Here is an 18,017-nt window from a genome sequence, read left to right on the forward strand (position 1 = left end):
ATGGATGTGTCATGTTTCCTCCATAAATTTTAGGTGATTTTCTCCAGGGGAATGCAACTCTGCATTTCCGTGTTCCATCGTGTAATATTTGGTTAGGAGTCGAACTTCCAGAATTCAAATAACCTTGAATAAAATCAGGAATATGCACCTTAAACATGCATGTGCAACATGAGTCCGTGCCACCCAATTGACCTATAACCCCCGGTACATTACGAACGGCAGAGGGAAACCCATGCAGACTCGGGGAGAATGAACAAACTCCTTACAGACAGCGTGGGATTCGAACCCCCCCTCCCGATCACTGGTAACAGCGTTGTGCTGACTCCTTCACCAGTCGCGCTGCCCCATTACATGTGAATTGTTTTATTACAAACTTAGAACTGTAGAGCACAAGGGCAAATAAAGGAAAACACGTGTCTTTGTCCCAAGCATTTCCCTCCAAAGCTGAACACAATTAGCATCAATGGGAGAGAAAGAATGGTTGGCGTTTCAGGTTGGAACTCTTTGCCGAGGAAGAAATCTCACAATGGAGAGATCACGTAGACTAGGAATATGTGAAGAAGAGGTCCATGATGATGAGTGGGCAGGACAGGGTCCCTTGTTGCCTTTGCTCTATTCTTTCGGCCACTCTTTGCTGTGCTGTATTATGTCTGGGTTGAGTTGCTGAGCTGCTCGCAAAAGCGAGCTTTCTCGCTGCATCCTGGAGCCCGCAAATTTGAACTGAGCCCTTGCCTCTCTCTCTCTCTCTCCCTCCTCAGCCTATTGATTACGAAAGCAGCAGAGCTTTTGTCCTGAAGGTGACTGCGGCAAACCAGGTCCCCATGACCAAGGGGATACAACTCCCACCCCAGTCCACAGCCACGGTCTCCATCACTGTCATCGACGTGAACGAGAGCCCGCAGTTCATCCCCAATCCCAAGCTCATCCGGCAGGAAGAGGGGCTGCCCGAGGGAAAGGTGCTGACGTTCTTCACAGCAGAGGACCCAGATCGTTACATGGAGCAGACGCTGAGGTACACTAGTTCTGAGCGCAGGGCGTTCACCTGAGATGCAGGGCGGCACCCCGGAGGGGGGTGGGGGGTGGGGGGTGGGGGGGGCTGCTGCCTTTCTGCCCATGGTGGGACAGTCCAGGCCACAACTTCATGCGTTTTATTAAAACAGATGCGGAAGAATTTCTTCAGCCAGAGGGCAGTGAATCTGTGGAATTTGTTGCCACAGGCGGTTGTGGAGGCCGGGTTAAGGCAGAGATTGATAGGTTCTTGATTAGCCAGGGCATCAAAGGTCAGGCAGTGAGGCTGAGTGGGGAAGTGGATCAGCTCATTGTGGGGCAGAGTCAATGGGCTGGATTTCTGCTCCTATTGGCTGATGTTCTGATAAGGTGATGTTCCTCCATTTTGAAGGCGGCCTCGGCTTGCAGTGCACGAGGCCGTGGTCTCAGTGTGGCATTGCAGTGTGGAACTGACCTGGTTGGCCACCAGGCGGTCTTTGCTGTGGCATCGTTTAATGCTTGTTCCAGGTTCTTGCACGGGACCTGAGGGGGTTTCTCAGCTGGTGGCAGAAACCTTAGCGTGGAGCAGAGTAAGAGGGTGGGACTGAGTGGGCAGAGAAGAACCGGAGACCGTTGATATGTAACTCCATAAGTACCGCATAATTTTAAGAATTGCCAGCTAACTTTTCACTTGAACTTCAGATACTCAAAGCTGTCGGATCCAGCGAACTGGCTAAAAATTGATCCGCTCCTTGGTCGGATCACCACGATCGCTGAACTGGATCGGGAATCGCCCTACGTTAGGAACAACATGTACAATGCAACTTTCCTGGCATCAGACAGTGGTATGTTCTGTTCCCCATCGTCTTGGCAATGAGTGGTGGGGGGGGACATCAAGATCACTTCCTGTTCCTAGTTTGTGATGAGTTTACTGTCATTTACAATGTACAATCTGCAGATCCACCAAAATTCTTACTTGTTGCAGCTGAACAGGTACTTTATAAAACAAACAACAATGGACCAAGTAATTAAATTAACTAGACAATTAATACACAAAAAATACATCATAAATATTTACTGTTCTCGTGCCAAAGAATAGTGATTTTGCAACAGTGCGGACACTGCTTTTCTGGTGACCCTGTGGGAGCAGACCCTGATGGCTGTTTGGAAGAAACTGTTCTTGAACCTGGAGGTGCTGGAGCAGAGTTGTGACCAGGGTGATGGGGGTCCTTTATGATGTCAGCTGCCTTCTCGAAACCCTCTCTGTCTCTCCCCCTTTCTTTTTTTTCTTTCTCTCCCCTCTCTCTCCCCCCTCTCTCCTCCTCGCCCTCCCTCTTCCTCCCCCTCCCTTTCTGTTTCCCCTCAGTGGAAGGATACCCATACGGTGGAATGAAATAAACTTCTGGGAATGCTCATCGGTTAAGGCATTTCTGTGCAAAAGGACTGCATATGAATAGACCCTTTGGCCCACGTGTTTGCTCCAACAAGATGCTAAAATCATTCGCTGCATATTTGTGTGTTTAGCCAGAAGCTTCTTGGTCTGCTTCCACCATTGCCACAGATAGCCCATTCTAGGCACCCACCACACTCTTTGCGTAAAAGGCACCCAGATGAAACACAAATGGGAAGCCACCCTTGCCGGTTCCCCTCCAAGTGGGACACTATCCTAATATGGGAATATATTGCCGGTCTTTCATGATCTCTGTGTCTAACCCCTTGCTCTTGAATCCTGTGGCTGGAGTGGGGGAGGGGGGGGTGCGACACGGTTAGCTCAGAGCTACTACAGCACCGGTGATTTTCCAGCGCTGTCTGTAAAGAGTTTGTATGTTCTCCCTGTCTGCGTGAGTTTCCTCCGGGTGCTCCGGTTTCCTCTCACCGTTCAAAAGGCATAGAACATTACTGCACAGTACTTATCATCTCATGATGTACCAATGGAAACCTACTCTACAACAATCAAACCCTTCCCTCCCTCACACCCTTAACCCTCTATTTTTTGCACACCCAAAGATGTACGGGGATTTGTAGGTTAATGGGTGTAATTGGGTGGCACAGGCTCGTGGGGCAGAAGGACCTGTACCTCCTTCCCAACAGCCCCTTGACTCCCCGCTGCGCTGCTCTTTGGGGAAGAAGAATCTTCGTTGATCTTGGTAAAATTGGTGGGAGCTCAGCTGCACGGGTGGAGGTTCAAAGTTTATTCACACGTGTACTGAGGTACAATGAGAAAGTACATTTTCCAAACAATCCGGCAAGTCAATCCATACATAGTACAGCATTAAAAGCAGAGAGAGAGAGAGAGAGAGAGAGAGAGTTAGTTGGTACAGAGCAAAAGGTAGCATTGTTTTAGTAGTGTGTCTGATCATGGGAGAGGGGGAGAAACTGCCCTTGAATCTGGCAGTGTGCATGATCTATCAGAATTTACTGTCACAAACATGTGTCACGAAATTTATTGCTTTGCAGGTGTGAATATTGCTATAATTACATTTTAAAAATAAATAAATTAGTGCAAAAGTAGAGAAAAAATGAGGCTGTCTCTGGTTCATTGATTGGCAGAGGGGAAGAAACTTTTTGTACCATTCGGTCGGTGTTCATCTTTAGGCCCCTGTACCTCCTTTCTGATGGTAGCATGGCCTGGGTGGTGGCGGGGTGGGGGGTCCTTGAGAATAGAGCCTGCTTTCTTCAAACACTGCCTCTTGTAGAGGTCCTCAACGGAATGAGGCCATGATGGCCCAGGCCGACTTCACAACTTTGTGGCCTTTTTCCTGCCCTGAGCGTTGGCACCTCCACACCAGGTAGTGATGCAACCCGTCAGAATGCTCTCCACAGTCCACCTGTAGAAATTTTCAAGTCTTTGGTGACGTCCTGAACCTCCTCAAACTCCTCACGAAGAATAGCCACTGGCGAGCCGTCTTCGTGATTGCATTAACATGGGAGAGGCCCCGGGACAGATCCACTCGATGAAGGACTCCAAGACTTTGGCTGTTACTTCTCTCCGACTGATACTGCTGAGTTCCTCCAGCAGGTTTATTTGCTCCAGGTTCCCGTGCCTGCAATCTCCCATGCACTTCTTCCTGACAGCAGGTAGGAAGAGCTGGGCTGGGGCGAGTCTTCTAATGTATTGGCTGCTTTTCATTGTCCAAGCTACCCACAACTCGAGATCTAAAGCAGGCATGGTTTTCCATGACATCATAAGTTATAGAATAGTCTGCTCGCCCCATCGAGTCCACTCTGTAATTCTCCCACTCAGCCTCACTCCCCAGCCTTCTTCCCATAACCGTTGATACCCTGACTATTCAGATACCTGTCAGTCTCTACCTGTGGCAGCAAATTCCAGAGTTTCACCTCCCTCTGGCTTAAGATATTTGTACAGGTGCTGTATTTACGTGACTAGTTAACTAGATTTAAGGAAGAACTCATCGGTTAACCGAGTAAAATTAACTGAAGGTTACCCGTGCTCTGCGTTCCCTTCCAGATTGGTTCCGATGCAGTTGGCGTCAGTGTGAGTGCGAATGTGTTTCTGCCGTGGGTTTCAGTCCTGGTTTTGAGCTTTGCACAATCTTTTTTGAAACAATAGTTTGGGGAAGTGCAGGGACAACAGCAGCTTCTGGCTCACGGTTTCTTTTTAACAGTGTTTGGATCTTATCTGACACTGGAGTACAGTATTTTGTGCCCAAGACAGATGGTTGACTTGCCTGGGGAATATTACCCCAAAAGTACTGTGCAATCCTGTGTGAGCTATTGGTATGTAATATCTTTGTGACTTGCCTTAACCCCTTTTAGCTTGCTGAGTGATTGAACTACCACTTAGACCTAATTCTTAGGCAGGAGAATTTGTTTGAAGTGATTTAAAAAGAACTTTTGCTTGTTTAATTTGCCGTGGAACAATACTGCCATCTGCAGGTTCCCATCAGCCTGACTGAGAAAACATCCCCGTCACTGGGTCGAAAGTTTTAGAAAATTTTAACACTGTAACATGGTCGAAGGCTCTTCCGGCCTACGTCGCCTGTTCCCACCCAATTAACCAACCAACCATTTTCGTGTTTGGATGGTAGGTTGAAACCTGGGCACCTAGAGGAAGGCCATGCACAAACTCCCTTAGGTTTTCGAGCTCAAGTTGCGCTGCCCCTAAATCCTGGAACACCAGCACAGCCAGGAGCACCTTCGCCAGAAGGAAGGCAGCGGTCTGAGAAGCTCCTGCTGAAGGAGATGGGCAAGAAATGCTGCCTTGCCAAGGGATCGGGGACATTCTGCTCAGAGTAGGCCCTTCAGCTCATGCTGACCAGTGGACTAGACCCATTTGTCATAATCTTCCAAGTCCTTCCTATTTGTAATCTGTCCAAAGGTCTTTTGAATGTCAGAATTGTTCCATGCGTTCCTCTGGCAGCTTGTTCCAGACACGGACCACCCAATGATTAGAACATTATACCCCTCAGGTCACTCTTAATTATCTCCCCCTTACCTTAAACATATGCCCTCTGGTTCTTGGATCTACCCCATAAAAAGACAAAACATTCACTTTACTCTCTTAGGATTTTATAAACTTCATACACTGACACTCCTGGGAATAAAGTCTCTTCCTGTAACTCAAGCCGTCCAGTCCCATCAAGGTCCTGGCAAATGTCCTCTGCACCCATTCCAACTTATGGATGGATGTATTTCCTATATCTGGGCGACCAGGTCAGTGCACAGGATTCCATGTGGTCTCACCAATGCCTTGTGCAGCTGAAACATGAGGTCCCAACTTTTAGACCATAAGACATAGGAGCGGGATTCGGCCCATCAATTCTGCTCCTCTATCCAAGTCACGGCTGATGTATTCTTCCTCTCCACCCCATTCTCCTGCCTTCTTCCCACAACCTTTGACACCCTCACTAATTAAGAACCCATCAACCCCTGCTTTAAATCTACCTAATGACTCAACACAACCCCTTCTACTCAATACCCTGCCTAAATGAAGGCAAGGGGTGAAAGAAAAGCCAGCATTTATTGTCTGTCCTTGAGTTTCACTGAACAAGTTGACCCACATTCTGGGGTGACCGTAATGCAAAGGTAATGAATTCAAGATTCTTTTATTGCCATGTAGGAAAACAGGGAATGCAATAATGCACAAAATTTCCTTCAGTCTGCCATAAGGTAGACGGAATCGGCATTAGTATCGCATTGCCCGGCACCCTTACAGTAAATGCAAGAACATAAGAACTAGGAGCAGGAGTCGGCCATCCGGCTCGTTGAGCCTGCTCTGCCATTCAATGAGATTGTGGCTGATCTAATGAGAGGCTCATCTCCACCCACCTGCCTTTTCTCCCATATTCTTCAATTCCCCCAACCACGTAATACTCTATCCAAGCTAGTCCTAAATACATTTACTGAGGTCGCCTCCACTGTTTCAACGGGCAGCGAATTCCACCCATTCCCCACCCTTTGGGAAAAGCATTTCCTCCTCATCTCCAACCCAGATTAACTCCCCTGAATTTTGAACCCCTGTCCCACAGTTGTGGTCTACCCCCATCAATGGCAACAACTTACCTACCTCTATCTTAACTTTCATAATTTTATATGTCACTCTAAGATCCCCTCTCGTTCTTCTAAATTCCAGCGAGTACAGTCACAGACAACTCCATCTCTCCTCATAGGCCAACCCCTTCATTCTTGGAATCGACCTGGTGAACCTCCTCTTCAAAGAGCAAAAGAGAGTCTCTTTAGAGTGCTGTGTTAGGGCAGTACAGTTAACACAACACTTTTACAGCGCCAGCTACGCAGTTTGAATCCATTGCTGTCTATAAGGAGTTTTTAAGTTCTTCCCAAGATCTGCATGGATTTTCCCTGGTGCTTTGGAATCCTCCCATGTTCCAAAGGTGTGCGTGGTTAATTGGGTGGCACAGGTTTCACTGGCAGGATTCAGCTTCTACCATATGGTGTATAAAATAATTTTTTTTTAAATGATGAATCCTGATTCTCCTCTTTGTTCTCCAGGCATCCCTCCAGCGAGTGGGACAGGCACCCTGATGATCCTACTGCTGGACGATAATGATAATGCCCCACAAGTGTCCCCACAGGAAGTCTCCATCTGCGAGAAACCAGATCCCAATGCCATTAACATCACGGCCATCGACCTCGACATTGAACCCAACACCGGGCCTTTCGCCTTCGAGCTGCCCGACACCCCAGCGGACGTGAAGCGGAACTGGACCATAACCCGCCTCAGTGGTAAGGAGGAAAGAGCCTTCCCAAGGGTTAAAGCACTGGTTCCCATCCTTGAGTGTGTGACTCTTCCCACCGGGGATGGTGCAAACATTAGAGGCTTTGATAACAGTGAGAACATTGGAATGTTCACCAAGCGTATCTATGGATAAGGCATGTGCAGCACCTGGTTAGACCTGGTGGGAGGGGAGGGGGTGGTGATGAGAATAGCAAATGCTTAAGATGAAGGGAATAAAGTTTAGGGGAGACATCAGATTAAGTTTTGTCGCACAGAGAGCTTTGCTCTTTGGAATGAAGGTTGAGAGGAGGCTTAATAGAGGTCGACAAGATTACGAAAGGCATAGATCGGGTGAACAGTCTTTTCCTGGGGCCACAGTAGGATACACCAGAAGACATCTGTGTTAGTCCTCTGGTGACACGATAAATGCAATGCTATTACAGCACCAGCAATTGGAACTGGGGTTAGAATCCCGCCATGTCTGGTTTTCCCTGGGGGGGCTCTGGTTTCCTCCCACTGTTCAAGGCTTACTGGAGTTCGTAGGTCAATTGGGTGTAAATTGGGCGGCACGGGCTTGTGGGCTGAAATGTCCTTTTATCGTGTCTAAATTTCTTTATAAATTAAAAATAAGGTGAGGGGAGGAAAGTTTAGGCGGGACAATAGATTACGTTTTTCTTACACAGAGAGTGGTGGGTTCCTGGAATGCATTGCTGGGGGTGGTGGTGGAGGCTGGTGCAATAGGGACATTTAAGACTTGGACAGGCACATGGATGCAAGAAAAATAGAGGGTTATGGGTGTGAAGTAGGGGAGGGTTAGATTGTTGAGTAGGATTATATGGGTCAGCATGACATCATGGGCCAAAGGGCCTGTACTGCTGTAATGTTCTGTAACCCCCCCCACCCCCTTTCCTGTCAGTATTCTTTTCCTGTCTTGTACATTGACATCTCCATTCCAGACAGTCAGGCAATCAGTCAGAGTGCTCTCGCTGGGTGACCTGTAGAAATTTGCGAGACACACCTCAATCCCAGGAATCTGCTGATGGAAATGGTGATGTTCAGCAGAAGTGAGGCTCCCTTCCCGCAGTGGGTTGGTACTCCTGCACGGTGATGCTGGGTGTGTAGCAGTTACTGCTTCAAGGGCAGGGTGTGAACTATTTCCCACGTGGACTTCCAAGTCCCAGTAGCAAGGAGTACAGAAGTATCTTATTTCTCACAGTGGAAAAAGATCATCTCAGGAGTTTCCAGAGAACACTTCAGCCCTTCTAGTCTGTACCAAACCATATTTATTTGCCTAGTCCCACTGACCTGCACCCAGTTCAAATCCCTCCGTACCTCTCCCATTCATGTACCTGTCCAAATTCTTAAATGTTAAAATTGAGCCTGCATTCACCACCTCAGCTGGAACTCGTACCCCACTCTCACTGCTCTCTGTGTGAAGAAGTTCCCCCTCATGTTTCCCTCTAAACTTCTCCCCTTTCACTCTTAGCCCATGTCCTCTGGTTTGTATCTCACCTACCCTCAGTGGAAATAGCCGACCTCCATTTACTCTTTCCCCCTCATCATTTTAAATCCTTTGATCAAATCACCCCTCATTCTCCAGGAAATAAAGTCCTATCCTGTTTAACCTTTCCCTGTAACTCAACTCCTGAAGACCAAGCAACAGCCTAGTAAATCTTCTCTGCACTCTTTCTATTGGGTTGGCTTTGTTTCTCCTTCCTTCCCACCTTCCAAAAATCCCCATGCATATTGGGAGGTATCTTCTGGTGGACTGCTCCATCTAATTTTGAGTTTGCCTTGATCCCGTTCCCTAAATGGCACCAAATCCCATGAACAACTCCTTCTGGATGTTCTTATCCTTGTGTCCAAATTCTCCCTCCCCATCTCTGATCGCTACCATTCCGCCGACCCTCTGAGGTTTCAGGGTCTCTTCCTCATCCCAGAATTTCTTGGCTTCATCAGAGCTTCGTATGAGAATTCTCTGCTCCCATCGAGCCCCCCCCCCCCCAACCCCAGATTCTGCCCTTCACCCATACACTGGGACCAATTAAACCACTGGGATGTGAAAAGAACCTGGAGCTTCCAAAAGAAACCCATGAGGTCACAGGAAGAACTTGCAAACTCCACACAGACAGAACCTCAGGTCAGGATTTATTGGAATTTGGCAGTTCTATCGGGCATTGATGAGGCCACATATTGAGTACTGTGCACTGCTTTGGTCCCCTTATCTGAGGAAGGACATGATTTGCTATTGAAGGTTCACCAGCCTGATCCCTGTATTGACAGGTGCAGAAAGATTAGATAGACCAGGGTTATACATGGGAATTTAGAAGAACGCGAGTGGATCTCACAGAGATACATAAAATTCTGACAATACGGAACAGATGCAGGAAGAATGTTCCCGATGTTGGGAAAAGGGGATCTCAGTCTCAGGAGAAAGGGGGAAGCCATTTAGGACTGAGGTGAGGAGATGACAATAAATTGAATAATGTAGCAGGTTCAAAGGGCTGAATGGCCTTCTATTCTCTACTAGCTGCATGTCTGCGTTGCCTCTACAACTCGCTGCTGTTTGAATATCTCTACTTAATGTCTCTAACTAATTTCTCTACTTACAATACTTTGCCTTCAGCACCCATCTTGGTGACAAAGGATCCCCTAACTCTCTCTCCCCTTGTAGGAGATTACGCTCAGCTGAGTTTGAAGATTGGAATCTTGGACGATGGCCTCTATGAGGTCCCGATTATGATCATGGACTCGGGGAACCCACCCTTGTCCGCCACATCAGTGCTGCTGGTCAAAGTCTGTCCATGCAATGAAAACGGGGACTGCACGTCCGTGGAAGCGATCGTCGCCGCTGGCCTTGGGACCGGTGCAATCATCGCCATCCTCCTCTGCATCATCATTCTACTGAGTGAGTAGGATCAGAACGTGCAGTACTTTCCACACGGAACATCACAGCATGGTACCGGCCCTTGGGCCCACCAGGTTGGGCTGACCTACTCTGCAATAATTATCCTCCACAATTTCTGCCACCTCCAATGTGATCCCACCACCAGACCTATCTTCCCCTGTCCTCTGCTCACCACAGGGACTGCTCCCTCCGTGATTTACCCCTCGTTCACTCATCACCCTCTCGGCTGCAGGAAATGCGACACTTAAACCCACACCTCCACTCTCACTGCCATTCAGGGGCCCAAACAGCCATTCTGAGACGAGCAACACGTGTGACTCTGCGGGGGTCATCTACTGCATCCGGTGCTCCCGTTATGTCTTCTATATGAGAGAGACTGGGCGCAGTCTGGAGGGAGATCAATTCACCGAGCATCTTTGCTCTGCCCGCATCAATGACCAACATGGCCAACCATTTCCATTCTGCATTCTATTCCCGCGTTGACATGTCTGTCCATGGCCTCATGGACTGCCAAACCAAGACCACCCGTAAACCGGAAGAACGCCTAATATTCCTATCCAACCAGATGGCAGTAATATCAACTTCTGCAATTTCTACTAGTCCATTCTCCCCCTCTTCCCCATCCTCTTCTTTTCTCCAGCTCTCCTCCCCCTTCCCTTTCAATTCACAGAGCCATCCCCCCCCTCCCCTGTTTGCTGGTGTTCCCTCAGCCGCCTATTATCTCCTGCCTGTGAGACCGTGCTCCTCTCCCTTCCCCCCCCCCACTCCATTTTGTTCAGGACCCTGTCTACATTTTTTCATACCTTGATGAAGGGCTGAAGCCTGAAACGTTCCTCATACTCAGAGCCCTCTGTTTTTCTTACATCCATGTGCCTATTGAAGAGTCTTTTTAATAACTCTATTGTACCAGCCCGGCAATGCATTCCGGGCACCCACCACTCTCTGTTTAACAAGACAACTTGCCCCGAGAAAACATCCTGGTAGATCTCCTCTGCTCTTTCTCTGAAGCATTTACATCCTTCTAATAACGAGGACTGAACCAGGGTGGAATGGTTGGCGTAACAGTTAGCGCAGCACCTTTATTGTGCCAGCAATTGGGACCAGGGTTCGAATCCCGTACTGTCTGTCAGACATTTGTAAGTTCTCCCCGTGTCTGTTTCGGTCTTCTCTGGGAGTTCAAGTTTCCTCCCACCGTTCAGAACACATCATGGATGTAGGTTTATTGGGTGGCACGGGCTCGTGGTCCAAAATGACCTGTTACCGTGCTATAGGTCTAAATTTAAATTTAAAAGCAGTGCTCCAAGCGTGGTCTGATCAGAGCAGTGTATACTTGGAGGGAGTGGGCAGAACCGCCGCTAACAGCTCCCGTCTTGTGATGGCTAGACACAACAGCCTCTTATCTACCGGCAACTGGCCACTACAGCCACGAGGCACAGTGACTCAGCAGCATGTGTAGGTCGACTGAGAAGCCCTAGCCTACTCAATGTGGCTACGTCATGAGGTCATTAGTACTTCAGGTGTCATGATGCCAGGTCACATGTTGTGTGTCTATATCAAGCCTGATAACACTGTAATAAACACTCTTCTCTTCGCTGTCTGATAACTTCAGGTGTGGTCTCATTATTTCAACATGGTGGCATATGAACACAAACAACATCTGCCACAGCTGCTACATTACCTCATGGATCCAGAATTCAATCCTCCAACTAATTAAGGCCAACATACCATACCCCTTCTTAACCACTGTCTTACTTACTTGCTGAACTCTGAATAAGATGTCTAACTGATTTGCTCTTAAACACATCTTGGTGATGATAAATTCTAAGAGGAGACCCCACCCGAGAGGTTGGTCCACCTTTTGGAAGACGTTAGGGACACAGCGAGCAGTTGGCTAGTGGATGTCTTTGGATGCGGTGACAGTTTCCTGTGTTAATTCTGACCTCTTCCTGTGTTCCAGTCCTAGTCCTGCTTTTTGTGGTGTGGATGAAGCGGCGAGACAAGGAACGACAGGCCAAGCAGCTGCTGATAGACCCCGAGGACGACGTGCGCGATAACATCCTGAAGTACGACGAGGAAGGTGGCGGGGAGGAGGACCAGGTGAGGGGGAATGGGCATTTCCAAGAGAAGGAGATTGGGCGAGGAGCGACGTGTTCACCTGGCATCTGCTTCTGCCATCTGCCCTGACAGGGTCGGCGCAGCGGAGACCCAAGTTCGATCCTCACCTCCGCTGCTGTCTGTGTGGAGTTTGCATGTTCTGCCTATGGCCACGTGGGCAATGTTAAGGTTCCCTCTAATTTTTAGTGGTCAATGTGCACAATATCTTGTGCAAATTTCTTTCCTGTGACAAAAGTATGTGTGCACTAAACACTTATACAAATGTAAACTTGACATTGTTTCAAGATCATTTTGGTACAGCCTCTCGTGGCCCATACAACTGTACTGGCGTGTTTTAATATAATACACATATGATTGACTACTTGTTTAACAAGCTAACTAGTTATCAGAAACAGTAAGCTAAGAGATTATTTTCAATAAGTTTAATTATTAATAGCTACGTTATTTTAGGTAACATTTTGTGCGCGAATGAACTGCCTTTGTGCCCTCATTTCAAACCGTGTGCGCACGTGCACAGCTTAGAGCAGGGTTCTCCGCCTTTTTCTTCCCACCCACATCCCACCTTAAGCAATCCCTGACTAATCACTGAGCACTGATGACACAGGGATTACTTAAAGTGGGATGTGGGTGGAAAGAAAAAGGCGGAGAACCATGGGCTTAGAGGGAACGGTGGGTTACCCCTGCAGACCCCAGTGGTGTGATTGGCTGTTGAATTCTGCCTCTGGTGTGTGGGTGAGGGGTAAAATGTGGGAGGAATTGACGCAAATATAAAAGGGATAGTGTATGATACGGCGTAAAAGGGTGACCACAGATAGGCACTACCTTGTGGCAGAGAACCGTAATGCACAAACAGGCCTTTCAGCCCCTCTCGTCCTTTGGCCAACATGGTAGTGTCACAGGTAGTGCAACACCTTTACAGCACCAGCGACCCAGGGTTCGAATCCCACGCTGTCTGTGCGTTCTCCCCCGTGTCTGCGTGGGTTCCCTCCCCATCCTCCAGTTTTCTCCCACCTTCCAAAAACATACAGGGGTTGTAGATGGATTGTTGTATTTGGGCAGCAAGGGTCGAAAGGCCTGTTACGGTGCTGTACGTCTCATTTAAATTTAGTCTGTGAACTATTATTTTGCTTAGTTCCAATCCATAGTCCTCTGTTCCCCTCCCATCCATGTGCCTGTCCAAATTTATGTCAAAATCGAACCTGTATCTATCACTTCATCTGGCAGCTCGTTGTTCACTCCCACCCCTCTTTGTGTGAAGAAGTTCACCTTAAATATTTCACCTTTCACCCATGTCTCACTCACCCTCGATGGAAAAACACAGCATATGTTTCTCTCATAAATTTGTATACCTCCATCAAATCCACCCACCCCCCCCCCCCCCCCCCACCACCATCTTCTGACAATCCAGCAAATAAAGTTCTTAACAGGTTTTTACATATAAGGGAATTAAAGGCATACAGGGAAAAGGCAGGGGAGGTGGAGGTCATCATTGAATGGTGGAGAAGGCTCAGTGGGCCGGATGGCCAACTCCTGCTCCCATTTCTTATGTTCTTAACCATTCAACCTTTCCCTCTAATTCAACCCAAGTCCCAGAAATATCTTAACGTCTTTGGAATTTTTTTCTGTGCCTTATAAAGCTTCTGGGGAAAGTGCAGATAAGCGGAGCCAAGCCCACAGCCAATCAGCCCATAATTTCACTAAATAGCGGATCAGGCTCAATGGATCAGATGGCCGGTTCCTCCTCATTTCTAATTCTCTGGTATCTCTCTACAACTGTGAGCTCGTGTAGAACCCAGTTCACTGTGGGCGTGCAGGCCAGACCAGTGACGGGTACGGGGGCTCTCCATCAGTCCTTCCTCATGAGGGGTGCGGAGGAAGCCACATATGGGGGTGGCCCAGGCCCCTGAGAGACCACCAGGACCTGGGAATACTCTGCCGAGGAGTTGACTAATCTGGGGGATCACCACTGGCAAAAGCCGGGCGAGTCCCTGGCCCCATCTGGGATGAGGGAGGTACTGCGTTCACACCTCTACCACACCCATGTCTAAGGGGCTATGTAAATAGAGGTAGTTCTTCCTGCTTTGTGCACACTGTGCCCCATAATCCTCTGATGCTGTTACGTTGGTTCCCACAGGATTATGACCTCAGTCAACTTCAGCAGCCGGACACAATGGAGCCAGATGCCATCAAACCGATGGGAATCAGACGAGTCGACGAAAGACCCATCCATGCTGAACCACAGTACCCCGTCCGTTCAGCTGCCCCTCATCCCGGTGACATTGGAGACTTCATCAATGAGGTACGCCCCTCAGCTGCCTTCGCAACGGGACAGAGTATTTGGGCGGCCCGCTGGCACTTGTCAGTAATGTTTCAGTAGAGTGCGCCGATCTGTGGGGGGGGGTTCAAGGGCCTGATAGCTGTGGAAAGAAACTGTTCCTAAACCTTGAGGTGCTAGTCTTCAGGCTTCCGCACCTTCTGCCTGAAGGTAGGTTGTGACCAGGGTGATGGAGGAGGTCCTTTATGATGTCTTACATAGATACTAAGCAATCCGTTGGCTGGGAGGTAGTGAATATGTGGAATTCTCTGCCCAAGGAGGCTGCCTCACTGAATGTATTTTAAGACGCAGTTAGATTTTTGAATAGTAGGAGAATTAAGGGTTATGGGGAACAGCTGAGTCCATGGCCAGATCAGGAGTCGTTTTATAAAATGGTGGAATAGTTTTGGCCTCTTGCCACTGTGTTCTCATTTTCCAGCATTAGATTCTTGCTGGTACCATCAGGAAAGAGTTTTTAGTGCCTCAAGACTCGCTATCCCTCACAGCTGCTCTCCCCCCACCACCACCAGACTCCTCAACAACAAACTCAATCAAGGTCTCATTTAAAGACTCTAACGTGCACTTTATTGGTTTTTTTACCTCTCTGTATTTCAATTTGCTTAATTTCTTGATTTGTTTGCTTGTGTACATTGTGCACAGTTTCTTTTGCACTGCCAATAAGTGGTCATTCTGCCTGACCCGCGGGAAAGAGAATCTCAGGGTTGTACGTGATGTCACGTGTGCACTCTGACAATAAATCTGAAATCTGACCTGTTGAGTGACCTAGTCTTGAGCCGAAATCTAATGCAGTCGTTTTCTCCAACCTTCCAGGGTCTCAAGGCCGCGGACAACGATCCCACCGCACCTCCCTACGACTCGCTGCTGGTCTTCGACTACGAGGGGAGTGGTTCCACGGCGGGGTCCTTGAGCTCCCTCAACTCCACGAGCTCCGGTGGAGACCAGGACTACGACTACCTGAACGACTGGGGACCACGGTTCAAGAAGCTGGCAGACATGTACGGCGGGGGCAGTGACCTCTAGGGGGGGGGGGGAGGGGGTCCCGCTCTCCTCTTTATCCTGGACCAAGCTTTGCCGACTACAAACTTTTAACCGATTTGTTCCCTGCAGAAGCAACAAACGTACATACACATCACACAAGAGGAATCAAGGCTAGGCTTTAGCTCTCTCGTCGATTATAACAGGCGCTTGTCGAAACCTTTGGTGTAGGTTGTAGAGTATGCATCAGTGGGATAATCGGTGAAAATAATTGGTTACAAGAGCTCTGTCACACGAACTTCAACGTACAGAAGCACTGCAATTTTGTGCCTTTTTGTACATTTCTTGATCTGAATCCTTAGAGTTAAGTTACATGCTTTAATAACAGCTCTGATTTGTTTTTAGAATTGATTATTTCTTTATCCCCAGGTGAAATGGGGACGGGAAGGGGAAAACATTGGTTGGAAAATGACGAGTTATTTTTTTTTAGTTTTAAGAAAGATGCTAATAACACCAAATTTTGTAAACTCGCTGTTTTTTTTAGTTAAGCGAGGACTGTCACGAGATTCTGGGCGAGAGAGAGAGTTGGTCGTGAATTCAGAACTGAATAATGGAGATTGCTTCCTGATTTTGTAACGGGGGGTGGGGGGGGGGGGGCTTCTGGAGTTATTTTCCCTTCTCAAAGGGGGAATTGGCCGTAGAAATTTACACTTGGACGGAAGAACTTGTGTCTATGCCCCGCACCGAGAATTGATGCTGAAGAATCTTTGCCGTAGAATTTTTTTTTTCTTTTTAAATCCGTTGTATAAAATGAAATGTACATATTGTTAAAAGATGTAGTCGACAAGATCTTCAGAACCCATTTGAGAAAAAAATACTTAAAAAGGACAAAAAAAAGGAGCAAATCCAAGGTTTTTCTTTCTTTCGTTGCATGTATTGTTGACCCCTTCCCCCACCCCCTTGATAGTTGGTGAAATTTCGATGGAAAATAATCCTGGAGGAAGTCAGTGATTCTTGAGAGATTGGGAACATAGGGAGGCCGGGTCAACGCTGGGTATTTTCTTTGTAAATCTTAACTAGCACAAGCATTTTACATCATTTGTACCAAAAAGACAGAGGGTAGGGTAGTCGCTGGAGACACTAATTCAAGAGAACCTTTGGAGTGGGAATGGTGTTTAACTGTGCGCCAACGTAGGAGTTTTGCACCTCTGCCCCACACCCCCCTCCCCCAAAATAAATTAAAGGCTACTTTTTGAATTTTTTTTTTTGCTGTTGGCTTTATTTTGTGATTACGCTTGAAGAAGTTTAACCATTTATTGTCAGTGCAAAAAAAACCAGTTCGTGTTGAATGAGTTCTCCCAAATGGAAGGTGACACAGCTGTCGGCCATATGATTGAGGATACAGAATCTAGACAAACAGCATGGAAGCAGGCTCTTTGGCCCATCTTGTCTTGGCTAACCCCCCAGTCCGCAGTACGTCGCCATCTCCCACCCATTCCTTTCCAATCCCACTTGCCTGTTGAAGTGCCTTTTCGATATTGGAACTGCATTTCCCTCCCCCCCCCCACCACTCCCAGAAGCTCATTCCATTCCACCCTCCGCTCTCGATGGTAAAAGCTAGCCCCCAAATTGCTTTACAATTTTCTCCTCTCTCGCCTTAAAACCTGTCCTAGATTCCCTTGCTCTTAGGAAAGTCCTATCTGGAGCATTACAGCGCAGTCCAGGCTCTTCGGCCTATGATGTTTTACTAGCCTGCAGAAATCTCCACAACAACCTATCCCTTCTCGCGCCAGATTCAAACGCAGGTTACTGGCGCTTTGACAGTGTTGTGTTAACCACTGCTCTTCCAGTCCATGCTGAACACTTTTTCCCACGCACTTTTCTTTCACAGCACGCCAACTTTTTTTTTAAAAATGTCCCTATTGTTCCACCCTCCAGCAACACATTCCAGGCACCCACCACTGTCTGTGCAAAAAAAAAAGTACCTCTGACATTTCCCCTAAACCTCCCTCCCTTCAACTTTTTCACAAATTCCTCTGCAATTTGTTATTGTCACCCTGGGAAAAAGGTGTTGACTGTCCACCCTAAATAAGTCCCTCATAATCTTCTACGCTTCAATTAAGTCTCCTCTCATCCTTCGTTTCTCCAAGAAAAAAGCCCTGGCGCTCAATGCTCCCGACCAATGCCCTCAAAAATTTTATGAATCCATCTTAACCAACCTTAGGGGTTTTCGAGGAGGTTACCAGGAAAGTTGCTGAAGGAGAGGCTGTGGATGTTGACTACAGGGACTAAGGCCTTTGACAAGGTCCCACATGGGGGTCAGTCAGGAAGGTTCAGACACTCGGTATTCATGGTGAAGTAGTGAACTGAATTCAACAATGGCTGAACGGGAGAAGCCAGAGACTTGTGGTGGATGATGCTTCTCAGACTGGAGGCCTGTGACTAGTGGTGTGCCTCAGGGATTGATGCTGGGACCATTGTTTGTCGACTCCTATCAATGA

At 47.8% G+C, this 18,017-nt stretch overlaps 1 protein-coding gene across 1 annotated transcript in view; it reads left to right on the forward strand.

Moving 5' to 3' along the window:
* Positions 1-16,778, forward strand: part of cdh2 (cadherin 2, type 1, N-cadherin (neuronal)) — a 174,154-nt gene extending 157,376 nt beyond the window's left edge. Inside the window, exons 10-16 of the mRNA XM_069922573.1 lie at positions 759-1,012; positions 1,690-1,832; positions 6,958-7,191; positions 9,858-10,091; positions 12,049-12,188; positions 14,341-14,505; positions 15,352-16,778. Of these exons, the coding sequence (XP_069778674.1) occupies positions 759-1,012; positions 1,690-1,832; positions 6,958-7,191; positions 9,858-10,091; positions 12,049-12,188; positions 14,341-14,505; positions 15,352-15,561 (1,380 nt within the window). The 3' untranslated portion in view covers positions 15,562-16,778. The remainder of the gene's footprint in view (positions 1-758; positions 1,013-1,689; positions 1,833-6,957; positions 7,192-9,857; positions 10,092-12,048; positions 12,189-14,340; positions 14,506-15,351) is intronic.
* The last annotated feature ends 1,239 nt before the right edge of the window (positions 16,779-18,017 follow it).

This window comes from Narcine bancroftii, chromosome 2 (assembly GCF_036971445.1).
Source record: "Narcine bancroftii isolate sNarBan1 chromosome 2, sNarBan1.hap1, whole genome shotgun sequence".
In the NCBI taxonomy this organism is placed as follows: Eukaryota; Metazoa; Chordata; class Chondrichthyes; order Torpediniformes; family Narcinidae; genus Narcine; species Narcine bancroftii.